General features: G+C 34.1%; 1 protein-coding gene across 1 annotated transcript in view; it reads left to right on the forward strand.

Annotated features, from left to right (window-relative positions):
* COG5 (component of oligomeric golgi complex 5) overlaps positions 1-23519 on the forward strand; it is a 290399-nt gene that overhangs the window by 137705 nt on the left and 129175 nt on the right. The window contains exon 8 of the mRNA XM_061198423.1: positions 20452-20617. Coding sequence (XP_061054406.1) covers positions 20452-20617 — 166 coding nt within the window. The remainder of the gene's footprint in view (positions 1-20451; positions 20618-23519) is intronic.

A 23519-nucleotide genomic window follows, 5' to 3' on the forward strand; every position in this document is an offset into this window, starting at 1 on the left:
AATGGATTCTAAGATTTCTAATGTATAATGTATATAATATGAAATATATTTTAATACAATGTGTATATGTAGATAGATAGTTAACAGATGTTGCGTAGGCTTTCTTTGTCCAAGTCACTGGTACTCATTTAAGCTTTTCAGCAACCCAGTAAGGATGGTATTACTGCTATTTCCATTTTACAAATGGCGAAACTGAGAGCTTAAATAATTGGTCGAAGATCACACATCCAGTAAATGATGTAGTTTGGCAAACATTAAGTACTCTAACCCCAGAACCTTGCACCCTTAATAATCACTGTGCCAGCATTTTTTTTTTTTAGAAATTGACTCGAGATTTCTCCTAAGATATCATTTTCCTGATGCTTAATTTTCTGAATTACAAGAAACCTAGAGGTGTTGATGTAGTAGAATCAACAAATTAGATATAAATCTCAGTTTTTCTACATTTGTATTGCACCCAGATATTTTCTCCGTTTGTACTGGACCCAAATACCATTATTTGTATCCATTTTAAAATTCATATTCTTTAAACCAGGAATTTCATTTTGTGCATTTGTATTGGACAAAAACAATTTTATAAATATTCAGTTCTTTAAGTAGTCTCTGAATCAGGAAGGTATTTATTTGACTTCCAGTTCTTAACTGTTGTAATTAAAAATAATTGAATGTCAGTTACTGTTTTGAATGAATTTTTAAAGTTGATTATCATATATATAATGAAAAGTGAACAAATTATAGACATACACGTAGAATGAAATACCGCAGTGTGAACATACCTGTGAAATTAAAACCCAGGTCAAGAAATAGGACATTACCAGCATTCCTGGAGTCTCTTAACTCCCTCTCACTATCACTCCTCTCTCCTTCTTTCCCAAAGGTAGCTTTTATTCTAACACTAGAGTTTAGTTTTATGTGCTGCCAATCATGTTTTAACTTGCAGTCTCACTGTGAAGATAAAATGCTTATACTGTTTAAAAATAAGATACTTGTCTACATCGAATAATAGAGGATACTTTATTCTCAAAGAAATATTTAAGGAATTTCAAGTCAATTTTGAATTAACATGAATATTTCTATAGAAAATGGCTTCAGCCCAGCTCATTTAGTTGCAGGAAAGGAAACAAGTAACATTTCAGAAAGTGCAGTATCACAAGATTTTTGTATTTGTCTAATGTTCCTATTATCACTACATTAGAGATTTAAAACTTCATAAATACTGTTTAGTATTTTTTACCTGTGAAGTTTTTATTGCTATGTATGTATGTATATGTATGCATATGTCTTTAATTTATGCAATTCTTAATAATTTACTGTATTTTAGAGTCATGGAAATGAAAACCGATAATGGTAGAAAGGAAACAATATCACAGTTTGTAGAATTAAAATACTATTTTTAATAGAGATGGGGGATTTTAACACAAAGAAATGGTTACCTTTAAAGGCTTATTTTTTATTGTATTCTCATATATTTAAAGTGGGAAAATATTTTCTAGGATAGTTGTTCCTAAGCAAACTTTATTTTAGGTATGTTGCTCTTTTGTGTACCTTTTTTTTTTTTACATAAATTTATTTATTTGATTTTATTTGGCTGTGTTGGGTCTTCGCTGCTGTGCGCAGGCTTCCTCTAATGCGGCGAGTGGGGGCTACTCTTCGTTGTGGTGTGCGGGCTTCTCATTGCGGTGGCTTCTGTTGTTGTGGAGCACGGGCTCTAGGTGCGCGGGCTTCAGTAGTTGTGGCACGCGTGCTCAGTAGTTGTGGCGCATGGGCTTAGGTGCTCCGTGGCAGGTGGGATCTTCCCAGATCAGGGATCGAACTTGTGTCCCCTGCATTGGCAGGCGGATTCTTAACCACTGCGACACCAGGGAAGTCCCATGTGTACATTTTAATAGTTGTCAAATATGACTTTGCTTCAGTTTTTAAATCATAGTGAAATTAAACTGTTAAACTTTTAAGGAACTAATATTCCCGAAATATTGATAGTGTTGTTATATTTTCAGACTCTAAAATTAGTCAAAAGATTATTTAAGTTGGTGACTGTTGTTGTTTAGCCAGTGGCCTGTATGTAATCAATGAAATTAAGTTAGAAAGATAAAGAAGAAAAAAATTTAAAATATTGTGTGTCTGCATGGGTAGGTGTGAAATGATCTGCATAGAACCAGGGAGCTTTAATTTTGTTGTATGTTTCAGGGTGGTTTGGAGGAAGGTAGATTCTGCTCAGTGGATGGGAATATTGTCTCTTTGTAAGGCTGTATATATTATTTTATCATAGTTTGTTGACATTAGCCATTAATATTTTCCAATTCATTAGTCTTGTTAAATTCCATAGGTATAACGTAACCTTCTGAGTCTAATTTGGCTTCCTCCATAATTATCCGAAAGGGAGAAAATGTACCGATTTGCCAATATTAACATTTTGGTTCATTTCACAATTTTTACAATATTTATCATGTGTAAATTGATATTCGTGTTTATAACATCATTTATTTCTGAATTTAGTCACGTGTGTCTGTCCCCCTCGGACCTGGGTCCTCTGCGTTATTTTCACAAAGTCAGGTTTCTGGCTTTGCAGAGCTGAGGAGATTGAACCCTTATCAGTAATGATGTCCCTGAGATAATGTTCTTGGGAAGCAGGATGTTTTAGTGGAAAGAGCCTGTGTTTTCGAGCCTCTTTCCTTTTCCTCTTAGAAAGCAACAAGTCAGAGGTGTCATCCAGCTGTGTCAGCAGGCAGTTTGGGAATTCAGGATGAAGCTAACCTTGATTGAATGCCTCTTCTCTGCCAGGATTTGTGTTAGTCACTTTACATTTGTTATCTCAGTCACAGTGACAAATATGTGAGGAAGATATAATTATCCACTTTTTATAGTTAGGGAAACAAAGGCCTGGAAAGGTTAAGAAATTAGCTGTAGATTACTCAGCTAGCAAGCAGTAGAGTCATGGTCTGGAGTGCTTGCTCCCCCCCTTTCTTCAATAGAACCAAGCAGTTTATTCTAATTTTGTTAAATAATTACATTTTAAATCATTTGACAATTTGTGAAGCAATTTATATTGAAAAAGGAATTTTTAAAGTGTTAAAATTTCTTTGGGAAGCCTCCATGTGATGACTAATCTAAACCAGTTCCTCAGTATTCCTCAAAATTTTTGTTTCTCTGGCCAACTTTCTTTTTTCCATTCTCTGAAATGACTGTTTTAGACTCTCCACTTTACATTAACCTTACCTTCTCACCCCACATACCAACTAAGGCGGATGCACTTAATTTCTGCTTCACAGAGGTGCGTCTCACATCACCTGTACTCTGGATCCCATTTTCTTATTTTGTTTATATTTCTGTCTCTCATATCTTCATCCTGTGTCTTTTACTTTGTTTCTTCTCATCAGCATGTAAATATACACCTTTTATGCCACTCTCCCCTGTGTTCTCTATTTCTCAGTCTCACAAGCTTTCTTTTAGTTTTTCACATGCCCATTTTCCTTCCTCCTTTAGGGCTTTCATGTTCTTTTTATGCCTGGAATACTCTTTCCACTTCCCATTAAAACAGATGCTGCAGCTTATATCTATTTGATTCTCGAAATATATTCTCCCATTTATAAGAAATAATTGAAATAGTTAAATATATTGTTAATATTTATTATATATATAGACTGAAACAATTATAGCATTTTAATTTTGAAGTAATATTGCATTCATGAAATATTACACAATTTCATAGTTTATAGGCTCATAACCTGAATAGAGATGTTCAGTACACAAGGAACTTTTGAAAAATTAACATGTCCTCACTTGCATTTAATAATCAACTTCTGACATTAATTTGGTTTCTCAAAAATATTAGTGATCTTCTTTTACTGAGTATATAGTTGGGACCATCATTTTCAATATCAATTAATTGTAAAACTTAAGTTTACTAAAAGAAAATTAGTGTAATTTCTTTTTGTAGTATTCTTTTTCCGAAACCAAAAATTTTTAAATAAATGCAGATAACTTGTTTTTGATCATTACTGTTTTTTCCCTAGTTAATTGCTTAAATGTGCTGTATTCATTTGTAGGTTTTAATAGCTTTGTAGCCTTACAAAGTCTCCACTACAGTATTACAAAATTTATGTCTTGGAAGACATAAACTAAATAATTATTTAGATACTAAGGAACTGTTTTTTCTTCTTACAGTAGAAAATTATAAGTAAACTTATGACTTCACAAAGCCATATTATGTCTATATGGAAAAGGTTTGTAGTGATACCACTGCCACTTTCTTTACACAATGTTTGGAAGGATTGATGACCCAGAGTTCATCTTCTGGTGAAGCATACCATTATCATCACATTAGAAAAGCATTCGTCAATTCGACAGGCAATGTTTGTCCCAAACATTGGGACCATCTGCAGCTCTTCCTTGATTCCTGTTTCTCTTTTTTGCTGATCCTGAGATTCATTGAAAGAAGCCAGACAAAGAGAGAGAGAACCTTACGGTATTTTCAAGATTGCAGCAGACTCCATTACCTCAAGCTGTAACTAGCTTTCAAAAATAGGTGACAGAGATTTTGATCTGGGCGAGTTCCTGCATCACCATAGATACCAGGCCCCCACAGTGAAATGATTACATTTTAATTAGAAAGATGGCTTTAACTTGTGAATTATAAGCTTTTCCAATAAACAAGTGCAGGGCTTTCTGGAGGTTCCAGGATGGAGGAAGATGATGTGCTTATGTGTCTTTAAAAGTCAGGAAGAGGGTCTTTCAGCTCTGTGCTGGGCTGTAATTTCCCCTGTTGTAATTGTTGTCAGTACTGGGAGGCAAACATCCACGAACCTGCCTTTTCCCTAAGTCAGAAAGCCTCCTCTGTCTGGTCCACACAGAGTACAGGTGCTTATCAGTTGTCAGCTAAAAGTACCATGATAGCATGATCTAGACAGAGTCTCTCTAAGTTGACAAAGTAGAATTGAAGTTCACTAAATAAATGCCTACATAGCATACAGGAAGTGATTATGATGTTATGAACCCTTTTTACTTTTGTAGTTAAAAATTCTGAATTGTTTTTAGCACAGAGAGGGTACCAATTCAAATGTGTTGAAGATTTATGGAAGTTAAGCATTTTCTCAAACTCCAAAAGGAACTTCCTGGCTAAGTTGACCCTGTTGATTAGTTATGGTAGTTCAGCATGCAACAAGTCTTTTTGTGATCCTTTTCTTCTCTGTGTGCCCAACAAACACCAGTAGTAGACTCAATGTCAGTTGATTTGTCAAGCTGAATATCTGCTTTAAGAGGTCTAGCTTTCCTATTGTTAGCTGCTAGTTTTCCTGGCTGGTCTCATGAATTCTAGAACAGATCTCATCATTTGAATCTACAGAAACTCCTTTTGTATATTTGGTCCCAGTGTTTTTGCATTTACTAAATATAAAGTTCCAGTAATTTTTCAACTCTTATACGAAGCATTTTTCCTGACACGCAGTAAATAATTTGAGGGGATGGGTGAGATGGGTGAAGGGGGCCAAAAGATACAAACTTCTAGTTATAAAATAAATAAGTCATGAGGATATAATGTACAGCATGGCGACTATAGTTAATAATACTGTGTTGTATATTTGAAAGTTGCTAAGAGAATAGATCTTAAACGTGCTCACCACAAGAAAAAACATTTTTGTAGCAATGTGTGGTGAAAGATGTTAACTAGACTTATTGTGGTAGTCATTTTACAATATATGCAAATATCAAATCATTATGTTATATACCTGAAACTAATATAATGTTGTATGTCAATTATACCTCAATTAAAAAATATGTGAAGGGTGATTATAGTAAGAGCTCTTCAAGTTACACAGATCTAAAGGTTTCATGTGTTTTCTTTATTTTACCAGCCTCAGTGGATAATTTGCCACCTGCCCCTCATCTGTTTGCTCCTATCACTGTTAGCTTTCCTCAGATTTTAAACTGATCATCTAAATGTTTTCCCTAAAGCTTTATTAGTCTTGTTTAGCATGTGCTTACTATTTTTTTAATATTTTTTTTGAGTGGGAATTAATTTGAACTCTTATTTAACATTCTAAATCAAGGATTGGCAAAAGTACAGTCTGTGGACTGTTTCTGTATGGCTCAAGTGCTAATTGTTTTTACATTTTTATATGGTTGGGGGAAAAAAACCGAAAGAACAATATACAGCAGAGACCATATGTAGCCTATGTGGCCTCCAAAGCCTAAAATATTTGCTATCTTGCCCTTTAAGGACCTTAAATGTGTGCTTTAAATGGTTGTATTTTCTTCATGGTGGGCGCTTTACCATTTTCCTTCCTTCCATCCTTTCTTCCTCCCAGCACCATTTCCTCTTTTGCAATATTTTAATTATCATATGGTGGTTCTCTGTGTTTTTGTTTTATGCCGAATGTAAAGTGGTAATATTTTTCTCGTTTCTATATTATACAGTCATGTTATTTCCTTTCTTTTTTTTTAAATTAATTTATTTTATTTTTGGCTGCGTTGGGTCTTCGTTGCTGCGTGCAGGCTTTCTCTACTTGTGGCAAGTGGGGGCTACTCTTCGTTGTGGTGCACGGGCTTCTCATTGCGGTGGCTTCTCTTGTTGCAGAGCACGGGCTCTAGGCACGTGGGCTTCAGTAGTTGTGGTACAGAGGCTCAGTAGTTGTGGCTTGTGGGCTCAGTAGTTGTGGCTTGTGGGCTCTAGAGCGCGGCTCAGTAGTTGTGGCACATGGGCTTAGTTGCTCCGCGGCATGTGGGATCTTCCCGGACCAGGGCTCGAACCCGTGTTCCCTGCATTGGCAGGCGGATTCTTAACCATTGCGCCACCAGGGAAGCCCCAGTCATGTTATTTTCTTTTTCTTTGATATAGTCTCTTTCATGAACAATCCACAGTAACATTGGTTGCTTCGTTACTTTATTGCTATCTTGCAGTGTAGATTCACATCTAATTAACTGTCTGCTTTCAGCCTTAAGGTCTTTTGGTGTTATTGCTTTCTATAGTTTTTCAGGTCACTGAACTGTGAATAATTTTTTCATTAACTGACTGAATTTCCATTGTATGTCATATAGAATTCTGTCACTACTCTTTGGTTAAAATTTGGTAATCACTCTTTAATCTATGTGTAAGTTGTTTTCCGTTTCTCAAAAATTCAGAACTTTTGTACTTGGATAACTATTTTATTTTACTCAATTTAGATAATCTTATGCTGGCTTTTTATTAGAGTAGTAAATACTAAAATTTTTATTTTGTAGTTTGGAAAAAAATGAAGAACCAGGCAACCACTTTCCATCACTATGGATTAATTTGCATTGTCCATAGTTTTATATAATTGGAGTCAGTGTGTTCTTTCTTATGTGTGGCTCTATCCATTCAACGTAGTTATTTTGAGATTGATTCATGTTGTGTATATTGGTAGTTTGGTCCTGTTTTTATTGGTAGTTAGCATTACATTGTATTGAAGTACATTTATCTATTCACTTATTGACAGGCATTTGGGTTATTTCCAGTTTAGGGATACTGCAGACAAAGCTGCTATGAACAGATACATGGCTTTGTGTCAGCATGTTTCCTTTTTCTTGAGTAAATACCTAAGGCAAAGAATGGTTGGGTTTTTGCAAAGAATGATATGTTTACTTTTTATAGAGGCTGCTAGTTCCAAAGTGGTTCTATCATTTCACATTCCCATATCAGTAGATTAGAATTTTTGTTCCTCTAGATCCTCACCAAAATTTGATGTTGTCAGTCTTTTAAATTTTAGCCATTTTAATGGGGGTATAGTAGATTCTCAGTGTAGTTTTAATTTGCCTTTTCTTGATTGCTGATGTGACCAACTTTTCAAATGCCTAATAGTGAAAGGTCTTTGTCTTCTTATTGATTTGTAAGAATTCTTAATGTATTCTGGGTACCAGTCTTTTGTTACTAGTGTGAATTGTAAATATTTTCTCCCATCCTATGGCTTGCCTTTTTTTCTTTTAGCATTGTTATTGAGGTGTAATTTACATTTGTGCATTTAAGCATATAGTTTGATGAGTTTACTAAATTTATACATTTGTGCAACCATCTCACACCCCAGATTTTTTTTTTTTAACTGCTATCACCACAAAACATTTCCCTCCTTCCTGTTTGCAGTCAGTTCTTCCTCCCACCCCCAAACCCAGGCAATCACTGATTTGCTTTCTGTCTATAGAGTTGCTGTTTTCTAAAAGTGTCATATAAATGGAACCATACCGTAGGTAATCTTATGTATTTAGCTTCTTTCATTTAGCACAGTGTTTTATTTAGGTTCATCTGTGTTGTTGCAAGTACAGATAGTCCTTTTTACTGCTGAGTAATGTTCCAACCTATGGATCTACTCACTTTGTTTATGTCTTGAAAGGTTGATGGACATTCAGTTGGTTACAGTTTTTGGCTATTAGGAATAATGCTGCCTTGTTTTCCCCCTTGACATCGTCTTTTATTTTTTATTTTTATATTTTGGATCATTTCTTGTTTGTTTTTAAAAATTTTTTAAAAATTGAAGTATAGGGCTTCCCTGGTGGCGCAGTGGTTGAGAATCTGCCTGCCAATGCAGCGGACACGGGTTCGAGCCCTGGTCTGGGAAGATCCCACATGCCGCGGAGCAACTTGGCCCATGAGCCACAACTGCTGAGCCTGCGCGTCTGGAGCCTGTGCTCCGCAACGAGAGAGGCCGCGATAGTGAGAGGCCCGCGCACCGTGATGAAGAGTGGCCCCCACTTGCCACAACTAGAGAAAGCCCTCGCAAAAAAAAAAAAAAAAAAAAAAAAAAAAAAATTGAAGTATAGTTGATTTATAATATTATATTGGTTTCAGGCATGCAACACAGTGATTCAATATTTTTATAGATTATACTCTATTTAAATTTATTGCAAAATAATGGCTATATTTCCCTATTCTGTACAATGTATCCTTGTTGCTGTTTCTTGTTCCTTGATCAGTCCTGCTAGGCTTTTATTAACTTTATTAATTTTTTTCAAAAGACATCATCTTTTACGAAGAGCAAAATTTTTTAGTTTTGCTAAAGGCCGGTTTATCCATGTTTTCATTTGCATGTTATATAAGAAATTTTTGCCTACCCTAAAGTTGGAAAGCTTTCCTCCTATGTTTTCCTTTAGATGTTTATAATTTTACGTTTTAAGTTTAATTTTTATGTACAGTGTAAGGTTCATTTTTTCCTCATAGACATATTCAGTTGTTCGAGCACCTTTTGTTGAAAAAGATTATTTTTTTCCTTCACTGAATTACTTCATTGTGAATTTGCATATATTTTGGCACCTTGAGAATATTTAATTCTCTGTCAGTTTTTCTCCCAATGGTTTTAACATCTGTTGATGATTTTTGCCTAAATCTTTTTATTTTTTTCAACAGAGACTGTGAAAAAGTAATTTTCTATTTTTATTATTAGTTTATATTTGTTAGCCGTGATTGTTTTGCAAAGAAGAATTTTCACTCATTAATTAAGGATATTTGGTTACCCTGAACTGCAGTTCCTTTTTAAAATGATGGATAAATGTTTAAATTTTGCATTTTTTATTACCAATTTACAGAGTAATGAGTTTATATAATAAGTCACCACCCAAGGTAGCAAATGAGGCATACTTTTGTTCTCATTTGTTTTTCTTTTTTTCAAAGTATTGTTATAGATTCATATTTCCGTTCTTTTTTTTTTTTAGAATTTTTTTTTTTTTTTGGATGTGGACCATTTTTAAAGTCTTTACTGAATTTGTTACAATATTGCTTCTGTTTTATGTTTTGGTTTTTTGGCTGCGAGGCATGTGGGATCTTAGCTTCCCCACCAGGGATCGAACCCGCACCCCCTGCATTGGAAGGGAAAGTCTTAACCATTGGACCACCAGGGAAGTCCCTCATGTTTTTTTATATATTGTGTTTTAATCAGTTTGGTACTGGATGAGACTGCTAGTGCTATAACAACAAGCTAGACCAACAGTGGCTTAAATAGATAGGGATTTGTCTGGATGTGGGTGGTGCTAATATTGTTTCAGCCTACTTCACAAGCATGCAGGTCTTTCTTTCCATTCTGCCTTTCTTAGTGTCCCCTTGCTTGTCACGTCACGGTCACAAGATAGCTGTCACACTGCAGGCATTAATCCACGTTCACGGAGTGGAGATGGGGCAGTGCCAGCTGCCAGCCAAAAGGCAGCGTTACAAAATCCTTTTTCAAAATTGCTCCAGTGGACCTATCCTTATGTCTCATTGACCAGATATGGGTCTCACGGTCACCCCAACTGTCAGGAGGACTATGAAAGCAAGTATCTGGAAAGAGGAACAGAATTGTAAACATTGGCTTAAGCTACTCAAGAACTATTGCCTACTGCAGTGCACACTGCCACCCCTGGAGAAAATTAGGATTTTAGTAATAAGAAAGAAGGAGGGAATGAATTTTAGGGAATACCTAATAATGCCCGCCATGAATATCTTTGGTAAAGCACGGAATGACTAGAATTATTATATTGTATTGCTTTATTTAAAAGTAAGCCACATATATACATTTAAGTTAAAAATTTATATTAACAGAGTAAGATTTGGGTGCTTGCAACATTAATGTCTCATGATTACCTTTATTTTCCTATAAAATTCATTTTATTATTAAACACATTTTTAGTGTCCTTGAAATATTATCTGCTATTATCTTACAGGATGGGAATATTATTCTAAGTATTGGCATCATTTAAAAACTTTTACTTAATACCAAACTGTAAATTCATATAAACTATGCTCTCAAGATTCATTTTATAAAGAATTTGTAAGTTAAAAGAACGTTTTTCTGTATATTGATCATCTCTTTACCTTCTCCATTTTTTAGGCTCTTTGTGTTATTCTTTTTTTTGTAGAACCTTCCTCTTCCAATCCATGTTCACTTTCATTCTTTTGTCTCCTTCTTTTTCTTTTTCCTCTCATTTTCCCCATGGCTTTTTATAGCTCTTCTTTTTTTCTGCTGCTTTTCAAAAAGGGCTAGAATAAAGGTGATTTTTGGTTGATAAGATCATACTGCGCTATTAAATGTTCTTCTTAGTTTCTTAATTTCATTTGGGTTTTGCACTGTTGACTGCTGATTGTTAACAGGTTCTGATATAATCATATTAGGTTAGCTGAGAAGTACATATCAAGCATTAGTGGGCTCCATGCTACTGAATCAGAAAAACCACTGGTAAGCTCTGGATCACAACCGAGGTAGCTAATATAATTCTTGCCTTTAAATTACGTTATTTAATGCGATTCTCTCTTCCTTCAGTACTTGTAATCTCCCATGGGGCTCCATTAAGTCTTCAGTGTTTTAGACATGTCATAGCTTCAAAAAAAGTGTCCAGTGTATGTATCATGTTAGGGCACACAGTTACTATAAACTGCCTTAAATATTTTGGCCTATTATATACTTGTTATGTATAAGATGTGAATTTATTAACACTATTCTGGAGAAATAAAATATTTGGATCTTAGAATTCCTCAGTTATTGTGCATGATTAAGGTGCTCTGCTTTTTATTGTCTTAAATTTACCTGAAAACTAGCCTAGTTTTTTTAAATACGTAGTCTTCGGAGGTAGTGGTTTAAAGAATTATCTTCTTTGTGATAAAAATTCTTAGATCTGTATCCTTTCTATGCTATAAAAAAATAAAATAATAAGCTTTTTTTTTTTTCCCCCAGCAGTAAGGATTGTCTGTATAGTGGAAGATACCTGTTCTTTGAATTTTTGCTTGAACTGACTTTGCATTTTTCTCACTATAACCTCTGTGTTTTTCGGGAAGCCAGGTTGGGGACTTGTAGATCATTTCCCTCTCCATCTCCCTCCCCACCTTTCTCCATCACTCCCCCCTTTTTAATGTGATTTTGGGGGTACTTATTTTTTGTCTTATTTTAATTGAGTATGAAACGGATTACTAATCAAACCTTGAGGAAATACTGTAGTCCTGAAACCTCCTAATAACCAAAACAGCAGAATAGCAGCAAGAAATTTTATCTTCTTTTATTTGTCCTTTTCCTTCCCTTGGCTCATTGTATCCTTTTATATATGAAACCTAAAGAAAAAGAATTTAACTGTTAAAGAATTAGTTCATTAGGGGAAAAAGTAAAATGTGATCATTAGTCTTTGTGATACAAGGATTATTTGATCCTTGCAGAGTGGAATCCTGGTCTTGAACATTTATGTGATTTTTGCATTTTGTTTCTAATTAAATCAAATTCTGTCACCTTTTCCATTTCTAACTTCAATTATATGAAGCTTTTAAAATCCTATCAAACTTTTGATTTAGTACTGTATTTATGCTCACAGAGGTCATCTCTTATTAACTATAGCTTAGTTAACGCGAGAACATTGCTTGCTATTTTATGGCAGAATCTTTACAGCAGTCTTGCTATCTCTCTGTTCCATTAGCTGAGTGCCAGCTGTTGCTTTGGATACAGTGTTCCTGTTTTGGCAAGCTTTTTAGGGATCCTAAACAACTGTGCTTCTTTTCTGACTGTATTCTTGTGTGGTTTTATTTTCCTCCCGTGTATGCTACAGAGTTGTGGGAAAAGAAAGAAAAAAATGACATCATCCATATTTGTTTCCAAAGCAAAAGAAATAATTTTAGTTTAATAAAGCAAATGGTTGTGCCATCTCCCGAAATGTTTTTGAAGACGTAGAAATCTGTCTTGATCTACTTATGAAGTAGATCTACTCTATTACCTGGTCTTTCATCTCATTTTATATTACAGTTTCTGAAGTTGGGCAATTTCATATATGGTTAAGTGATTTATTGAAGGTCACAGTGACAATTTGTAGAAAAATTGTTCCTAGAATATTGACTCTCTCATTTAAAGAGAAGACATTGTCTAGAAGACATTGCTACCTTTTCAGTAGTTTATCTCTTTCTAGAAAGCGTGGTCTTTTTCAAATGTGGTTACTTTGTTTTGAGATCTCTTACAAATACCTGCAAAACTGGTATATCTGGAGATGTAGAGACAAGTGGTGACAGGATGACCTGTTGCAGAGTATAGAATAGGGAGTGAGGGGGCCGAGGCCTAAAACTGGCCTGCCAGTAACCAGCTGTGGGCCTGTCCTCTTGGTACCTTAGTTACCTAACTGTGAAATGAGCATTGTAATAGTTATTCTACTTATGTTCTGTTGACAAAAGAAAATTAACGGATATGAAGGACATTTTAAGCATTACTGTCTAGGGGAGAAGGCATCTCCATGTAGTATACTGTTTCCACAGATCAGGATGGGACATGGCAATGAATGCAGACCTCGCAAGGGCACAAAGTACCGAGAATGGGTCTGGTTTTGTAAAGAGGGGCGGTTGGGTAGGTGGTGTAAGGAAACAGAAAAGTCCTAGAGCTGATCCTGGAGCACTGAGAAAATAGGCCCACACAGCAGGCAGTTGCAAGATGAGCAGTGAATTGAAGTGTTCACATTGTATTTGCAAGGACTACCTGTGGGATGAGAAAGAGGATCCTATTAAGGGCAATTTATGATTTTACTGATTTAAACTCTGCTAAAGTTGGGATTTGCAGCAGAGAGTGGGGAGCCAGGTGAGGCAAGGAGTTGATTAACTGTTTGCCACTGAATTAAAACCATTAAACTTCCCAGAGAACACAGTGCCCCAGGGTACTAGGAAAGAAGGAATTTCTTCGTGGGCAGTTTTCAGGGAGACTTTAAACTTGAGGATACTGTATGCAAGCAAGATTGGCCAACCTGTTTATTTGTACAGAAAGGTAACATAAGTACAGGTTTCCCGACACTGACCTGTAGGTTGGTAGCAATCATGCTGAGGTTTTATCAGTTCTCATTAAAATTCAGAATAAAAACAAGGTAGTGACTTACTCTGAGAACTTCCCCCCTATTTTTCTTGTTATTTAAATAACCTTTCTTTTATGAAGTGATGATAGTAGATAGTGAAGTTTTAAAAAATGTCCTTACTTATTAACAAAGTAAAAAGATAGCATTTATTGGTCATTCTTACTTACTTTTAAACTTTATTTTACTGCTTAAAGAAAATCAGACTTTAATTGGTACTAACGGTTATTTGCAAATAACCATTGTTATTTGGAAAAAGCATGAACTTTAAAAGCAGACATTTTAATGTTTGAATCCTTGCTCTGCCATTTATTCTTTGTTGTCTTGGAACTTTGGCTAACTTCTCTATTCCTCAGTTTCTCTGTCTTTCAGTAGAGAACAGTACAACTATTTTGAATGTTTTGTTGGGGAGGATTAGACCTCACGTGTATAAAGCCCCTAAAATAATGCCTGGTTCATGATAGGGCCTTACTGGATGACTACAGTAGAAAAATTAGGTTTATCACAATTATCCAGATTCCTTGGCCTCATTCCTAAACCTATCAAAGAAGATGAAATCCAAGCGTATGGGTTTTTTAAATTGTGATAAAATACACATAACATGAAATTTACCACCATCAGGGTTCATTAGTGTTAAGTACATTCACATTAATGCTCATCCAGTCTCCAGAAGTCTCATCTCGCTGGACTGAAACTCTGTGTCCATTGAACAACAACTCCTATTCCTGTCTGTCCCTCAGCCCCTGGCAACCACTGTTCTACTTTCTGTCTGTGAATTTGTCTTCATATAAATAATATATAAATAATATTATCTTCATAAAATGTAATCACACAGTAATTTTTTGTGTGACTGGTTTATTTCACGTAGCATAATATGCTCAAAGTTCATCCATGTTGTAGCATGTGACAGAATTTCTTTCCTTTTTAAGGCTGAGTAATATTTCATTATATGAATACATATTTTCTTCATCCATTCAATGGACATTTGGGTTGCAAGCATATGTATTTTTTTCCTGTTGCTCTTAACCCTCTGTATTGATTTCCTAGGGCTGCTATATCAAATTACCACAAACCAGGTAACTTAAAACAACAGAAATTTATTCTCTCATAGTTCTGGAGGTTAGAAATCCAAATTAAGGTGTTGGCAGGGTCAGTCTCCTTCTGAGGGCTCTAAGGAAGAATCATTCCTTGTCTTTTCCTAGCTTCTTTTGGCTCCAATCAGTGCTTGAAGTTCCATGGCTTGTTAACTGTGTCACTCCATTCTCTGTCTCTTGTCAAGAGACCTTTTTCACTGTGTGTGTCTCTGTGTATGTTATTCTCTCATAAGGACATCAGTCATTGGATTTAGAGCTCACTATAATCCAGTATGACCTCATCTCAACTTAACTGACTACACATGCATTTAAATAAACTAATGTTACATGAACTGTGTATCAGAATTGAAAAAGAGGCAACGCTTACATGATTATTTTATAAAGCCAGTATAAAGTTGAAATCAAGATAAGGATATCATGAGGAAGAAAATTTAATAGCTATCTTTCTTGAAAATTGATGCAAAAATACTAAACAAACTATTAGCAAATGTAAGTCAAGGATATCTAAAAAGGGTAATTTATCATGACCAAGATGGCTTTAGTTTAGAAGTGTAATGTAATTTCTTCAGTAAAGGAAAAAAATTGATGATCTCAACACATAAAAAGAAAGCATTTAATAAAGTTCAGCATCAATCTGTGTAAAAATACTCTTAGACCAAGAATAGAACTTCATTAATCCACTTTTATCACTTTTACTCAGCAGATTACTGACTCTCCTAACCAGGGTTATAAGAAAAAGCAATAAAATGTAGAAGGACTAGAAAGGAAAAAAATAAAGATTATTCAGAGATAACATGATCTTATGTATAGCAAATCCAAAACAATCTACAAATAAACTAATTAATGACTGAGTTTTGAAAGCTTGGTAAAATTCCATTTAGAAAAATCAATGGTGTTTTTAATATAATAGCAACAGATAAACAGAAAAATTTTAAATTACTATTTATAATATCAAAAAACATCAAATGTGTAGGAATAATAAAAATCAAAGATATGTAAAATCCCTTTACAGAAACTATAATAATATTAAGAGGAATTAAAGGGGACCTGAATAAATGAAGAGAGATAATATATTCATGGATTGCAGAGCTCAATATTACAAAGACTTCCATTTTTCCTAATTTTATCTGTAGACTTAGTGCAAACCCATAGTTCCACAGGCCTTTTTTTTTTAAATGGAAATTGTCAAGCCTGTTATAAAATTTATATGGATGTACCATGAACCAAGAGTAGCCTATAACAAATTGATAAAAACAGAGGCAGAGGACTATCAAAACTTACTTTAAAGCTACAATAATTTACACAGGTGAATTAGTGTAAGGACAGAGAAATGGCACAGAATTGATGGTCCAGAAACAAAAACACATAAATGGAAACTTGACTTATTGCAGAGGTAGCCCTTGAGATTGAGGAGAGAAAGATTATCATTTGCTTCTTTGTTTTCTCAAATAAATTGTGCTGGGTCAATCGGATATTCATACAGAAAAGCACTAATCTTGGCTCTTGTCTCACATTATGCAGAAACTAATTCCAGGTGGATTGTATATCTAAATGTGAAGGGTAAACCGATAGAGGTTCTGGAGGATAACTTCATGAAAGAAATATATTTTCATGATTGAAAGACATCTTCATGAATGTGGGATGGGAAGGCTTTTCAAACAGGATACTGAAAGTGCTAACCATGGAGAATAAGGTCAATAAAATGGCCTGCATTCAAATTAGGAACTTCTCTGCCTTAAAAGACTTCTTAAGAGTGGGAGAACATATTTGCAGTATATACAGTCATCAAAGTGATTATACCCAGAATATATGAACAACTTGTACAAATATGTAAAGGACAAAAAAAAAAAGAGAAAAGTAGACAAGAGAGATGAATATGCACTTCACAAAAGAATATATCCAAATGGGTAATTAACAAGCAAGAAGGGATAACTCCTTAGCCATCATGGAAATGTAAATTAAAACAATAGTGCTCACTCAAAAGTGCAGATAAAATTAAAGAGGATGATAATTCTAAATTTTGGCAGGATTGGGGAGCACATATTTCTGGTCAGGGTATAAGTTGGTACAATCACTTTGGAAAATTGGCCGTATCTACAAATACTAAGCATACAAATACCATATGATCCAGCAGTTCTACTCTTAGCCAACAGAAATGCATATACATACGTTCACTAAAAGCTGGGTGCTAGAATGTTCATGGAGGCATTATTTAAAATACCTAAAGAATGGAAATAATGCAAATGTACGTTAACAGAAGGATGGATACATAAACTAAAGTAAATTTCTACTCTGGAATACTCCACAGTGGTGAAAACGACAACTGCTACATACAACAACATGGATGAATTTTACAAATAAGATATTGACTAAAAGGAGCCAGACACAAAATAATACTTTATGGTTCTATTTATGTAAAATTCAAAAACAGGTAAAACTAAAGAATGGTGTTAGAAATTATGATAGTGATAATATTTGGAAAGATGCAGTTGGGGAAGCCACAAAAGATTCAGAGCTTCTGCTAATATTTGGTTTTGTGGTCTAGGTGGTAGTTATATAGGTATGTTCACTTTGTGATATTTCATAAAGCTATGCCTACATAATGTGCACATTCCTCTGCATGTTAAAGAATTTAATTTTAAATTATCATTTTTATAGTTTCCCAACTAAAAAATGATAAGTTTATATTAAACTATGAATATAAATAACTGGCATTAATAGAAAAAGTGGTCATGTTAATTAGAAAGCTTAAAATTACATCTAGAATTTTTATAAGTAGTTTAAATTATAGTTATTATAAATATTATGTTAGATGCTTTTTTATTGAAGTATAGTTGACGTGTAATATTATGTTAGTTTCAGGTGTACAACATAATGTTTTGACAATCAGATACATTACTAAATGATCATCACGATAGGTCTTGTTACCATCTGTCACCATGCAAAGTTATTACTGTATTATAGACTGTATTTCCTATGCTATACATTGCATCCTTGTGACTTATTTTGTAACTGGAATTTTGTAACTCTTTATCCCCTTCACCTATTTCATCCAACCCCTCAATCCCACTCCCCTCTGGCAACCACCAGTTTGCTCTGTGAGTCATTTTGTCTTTTGTTTGGCTTGTTCATTTGTTTTGTTTTTTAGATGCCACATATACATGAGATCATACAGTATTTGTCTTTTTCTCTCTGACTTATTTCACTCAGCATAAACCCTCTAGGTCCATCCCTGTTGTCACAAATGGCAAGATTTCATTCTTTTTTATGGTTGAGTAATGTTCCATTGTATATACCACATCTTTTTTATCCATTAATCTGTTGATGACACTTAGGTTGCTTCCATATCTTACCTGTTGTAAATAATGCTTCAGTGAACATAGGGGTACATATATCTTTTTGAATTAGTATTTTTGTACTCTTTGGGTAAATACCCAGAAGTGGAATTGCTGGATTGTATGGTATTATTTTTAATTTTTTGAGGAACCTCCATAGTGTTTTCCACAGTGGGTGTACCAATTTACATTCACACCAACAGTGCATGAGGGTTCCCTTTTTTCCATATCTTTGCCAACACTTATTTGTTGGTTTTTTGATGATAGCCATTCTGATATTGGATGCTTCTTTAATAATGCACTGTACATGTTACTGTTTTGAAAGTTTTTGGTAGTCAATAATTTTTGGAGTAGAAACATACAAAGACTGCTCCATTTTAGCTAGATCTTTCAAGTAAAATATGACTTTAAATGTTTTCAATTAACATACACATATAACTTCCAGTGTACATTCACTGTAAGCTATTGAAGTTACAGAATTATTGTAAGTTACTGAAACTCTATATGTTGAGAAGCTGTGCTTTTCAGATCCTTTGAGGATAATAAAGGCAGTAAATACAATTTTACACTATGTGTCTATATTTTAGTATTATAAGGTGAAGATATTCTTTGAAATTGCTCAGGTAATGCTTTCTTAGATTATATAGACATTTGAATAGTGATAGGGGAAATTTCTTTACAGCTGCCTAATTTTGATTTTTGATATCTACTAAAAAGTGAAAAAAAAAATCACTATGGATGGAATGGAACTAACAACAACTAAAGTGCTATACGCCATATTTTCAGTTAATAATTTTGTATGAAATAGCTTATTTTCTCCCCTTTTCTTTGTTAGTACATTGATACAGAATTGACAGTATATATTAGAATAAAATTCTATTATAATCATACAAGTTAAAATTTTTTCATTAAAACATTTTAATATGAAACAATGTCCATTTGCTTCTCTTTCTTGTTTAATATTAAAGAAGTCTAAAATGGGTATCGGTATTCACCAACCATGTTTCCTGATATTGTCTTTAAGCTGATTCTGCTCTGCCTCTGTGTGTGTGTGTGTGTATCTGAGGCATGTACTATTACTAACACCAACAGATTTCAGAAATAACATTTTGTGTTGTTTATAAACTTAACAGTCAAGAAAATGTTAATGAAATAATCTAACTTTTTAACTATGTGCCTTTAATAATAGACACTGAATCATAAATGAAAGAGGAATTTCAGCTATTTGGGCCTGGACATATATGTTGGTGTACAAGATCTGCCTTGTTAATTCAGTCATTTACTTAGTGACACATCCAGCAACCTATTTATATCACTATGGACTTAATCTACTCATAGATGGTGTTTCTACTCCCCACCTCATTGCTTACCTCTCTCTGCTTCAGTCACTCGTCTCCAGCCACCATTATGACCTAATTGCTGTTTCATTAGCTACCAAGCACATTTCTACCTCTGCACTTTCACTGATACCTCTGCCCAGATCTGTATTTCCCCATATCCTCCATAGATTTCATTATATGTAGGTCTCCGTTTAAATACCACCCTGAGATGCATTCTCTGACTCTTCCCTCCATAATAACCCACATCATTCTCTATTCTTATTCCCTGCCTCCTTCTTTATAGCATTTATCACTACCTGATATTCTCTTACATTTACCTTTTATACATTTCTCAGTAAATACAAGATCCATGCGGGCAGAGACTCAATTGGTTTTATTTACTACTGTATTTCCAGCACATAGAAGCAAGATAGACCCATAGTAAGCACTCTATAGATATTTGTAGTTTCAGTGAATGAAGGAAGGAAGGAAATATAATGAATAATAGTATCAGTCTGCATAGCTCAGCCCTCAGTTGACTCTGCAGAATTCATTTATTTATTCTCTAAACAAATATAGGGTTGTTGTTAGTTCCAGCATGGCTCTCTTCGTAGGGATTGGGGGTAAATTTTAAGTAAGCCCTAATAATATAACAGATTTTTAATTTTGTTATTATCCTTTTAAAGGAGGAGGAAAAAGGAAAGGGAGGAAATCATACACATGGTATTTAACTTTGTCTTTTAGGAAATAAATAATGACTAAAAATGATATTTGTTCCAAATGCATTGTCTTTGTTCTTGTCTGTAATAATTTTAAAATATTGTAGTAACTGCTCAAGTACCACTTAAAGTTGTAGAGTTATGTTGTTTGTGTTTGTTTTCCTATTTATATCTGTTCCCAACTCACCCCACCACCACCTTGTTAAAGAATCCAACCCAGGTCGGAACAGCTCTTCAGGTTTTCCATAATCTTGGAACTTTGAAGGATACTATTACCAGCGTCATGGATGGATATTGTGCTGCTATAGAAGAAAATATCCGCAGTGCATTAGACATCAAAGTTTTGACTCAGCCTTCCCAGTCAGCTGTGAGAGGTATGGATGTGGTTTATCTTTAGCTTCTTTATTTATTTATAACTGAAAAGTCCTTTGAATAGTATGTGAAGCATTCAAGTTTCAAAGTAATCTAACGACTCATTTTTTAGTAGACAGAAAATGAGAGAAGAAATTATGTTTTAGAATTTATTTATAACTTTTTTTGTCTAATCAGTGAGTTGAACTGGCCAATTGGTATATTCAGAACTTCTAGATAAAATCTGTAAACTATGGCTTCATTTAGTTCAGAGGAAACAGATGCAAGAAAAAAAAAGGAACATATTTTTCTTTCTGAAATCCTTATCCTCACATGTACTTCTTATTGAGGCAGAAAATATTTTTTAAGGAAATACAGTCTCTACTTTATCTTTCTGGGCTTTTGTATAATTCTCGTACTCAGGAGCAGTAACGGGTAAATGTGGAGATAGAAGCTGATAAAAGCTTTGGGAACATTACAGCTATAGCAAAATCTAAAGAAAACCAGAAACAGGTAGATTCAAGGTAGCAGTTCCAACCCTTTTCCTGCCAAAAGATACCCGATGATGACATTCACATATATAACACACTTCATAGACATGAAAGACTACATGTTCTGTGTACCTCTCATTTTTCTAAGCAACACCAACTCTGCATTTGTCTCCTTAAAATCTTTCTTCTCTCCTGTTAATATGGATGGACTGTACTTGCTCCTAGCAGAGACCAAGTACTCTGCTTTTGCATTAGATCCCATCACTCAAAGGTGTTGCTTTCACAGATCCCCTCTCTCTACCACATCATCAGTTTTTCCTTCATTATGTCTCTTTCCCATCACATACAATCGTGCTATTGTATCTTCTTCTGCTTAAAGACAGTCAAACAAATTTATCTTGACTCAATTTCTTTCTTCAGTTTTACCACCTTATTTTATTGACTATAGAAAAATTCCCCAAAGTGTTGTCTATACCACTTGCCTCCAGTTTTTCTCTCATTTTTCTATTGAACAAGATACTCTAATACCACAGAGTTGTCCTTAAGAATAGATAATACATGTAAAATTAATAACAGTTCTTGATATAGGGCTAATACTAAAAATAATACTAAAAAATATTTGCAGTCATTGATTATTATTTTTATGTTTGCTATATAAACATAACCTTAAATAACACAGAATATATGTCCCTCATAAATAATTTGCACTAGATAAAAAGAGATAAAAGAATTTTAGATCTTAAAGGGATTTTTAAAGGTTAGCCCTAGCCTCTGAATAGGTCTGTATTAAGACCATCCCAGAAGGAGAGCTTTGAAAAGAAATTGCCAGAGGAGATTTTACTCTCAGCTTTTCCCAGCAGTTATTCTCAAAAAGTTTGATCTAATGTTTAAATTTCCAGAAGCAGTTTAATCTCATTCCCTCTTGTGCTGTCAAGAATAGGAAAAAAATGAAAGCAGTTATTCACATCCTGTCAGTGCTAATGTATGCTCCCTTTTTTTGAAAGAATAAAGAGTTTAAAAGCCTTATTATCATCTGTTGAGGAGTGGATACCATGATTTAATGTAGAAACCCTACTCTTCATTATTTTTTAAAAGAATGATCATTGCTATTTTTATTTTTTAAAATGTTACGTTGGCAGGATTAATGTTAATTGCCTGATCTTGTTGGTTATATTGAGATTATGTAGTAGAATGTCATTTTTGTTGGAAATACACATTAAAGCCTTCAGGGGTGATGGGGCCTCATGTCAGTAACTTATTCCCAAATGATTCAGGGAAAAATATTTTTTACTATACTTTAAAATTTTCTATATGTGTAAGATTGTTTCAAAAGTTACAAAATAAATAACATTATTATAATTATATGGGAACACATGTTACCCAAAATGTATCTAAAAGTTTATAATTCACTAAGGAAAAGATAAATAACCCAATTGAAAAAAATAGATAAAGAATATGAATAGGCAGATCACAGAAGAACATATCCAGTAAACATGAAAAGATGTTCAGCCTCTTTTTAGAGGATATGAACTAGTTATTAGGGAAAAACAGATGATGCAAGATACTATTTCTCAGTCATGAGATTGGCAAAATCTAAATCTAAAACAGAACTAAATGTTGGATGAGGGCAGAAACTCTTGTACTCTGACTGTAGGAGAATAAAATTTTTCAAGCATTTTATTCAGTTTTATCAAACTGCTCACTGAGGTTAAAAATTGGTATACCTTATGATCTTATAATTTCTCTTTTAAGAGTAAACCCTAGAGAAACTCTGGCACATATGTATAAGAATTTTTATTACTATTATTCATAATAGTTAAACATTGAAAACAATCTTTCCTTTATTGGAAAAATGAATAAACTTGCTTATTTATTAAATAGACTACTATACAATATTTAAATTAATAAATTTTATCAGTATAGATAATTCTCAGCTCCCTTACGTGAAAAAGCAAGTTGCAGAAAGATACAGTATCATACTGTATTTAAAGCCTAAGAACATGACAGACGGTGCTATGTATTGCTTTACATACATACATATGTAATGAATGTATAAATATATGCCTTGTAATAATAATCATTAATTTCAAAATAACATGAGCTCTGGGGAGAGAGCAAGGAAAATGAGACCAGGAACGAAGGGGTATATTTAGGGACCTTCACTTTATTCATTCATCCTTTTTAAAAATTTTATTTTTTAAGACTATTTTTTAGAGTATTTTTACGTTCACAGCACAATTAAGAGGAAGGTACAGAGATTTCCCATATACCCTCACTCCCACGCGTGCACAGCCTCTCTCATGATCAGCATCCCCAACAGAGTGATACATTTGTTACAGTTGGTGAAGCTGCATTGACATGTCATAACCACCCAAAGTCCATAGCTTACAATAGGGTTACTCTTAGGTTTCTACATCTATGAGTTTGGACGAAT

This window comes from Eubalaena glacialis, chromosome 8, assembly GCF_028564815.1.
Source record: "Eubalaena glacialis isolate mEubGla1 chromosome 8, mEubGla1.1.hap2.+ XY, whole genome shotgun sequence".
Lineage (NCBI taxonomy): Eukaryota > Metazoa > Chordata > Mammalia > Artiodactyla > Balaenidae > Eubalaena > Eubalaena glacialis.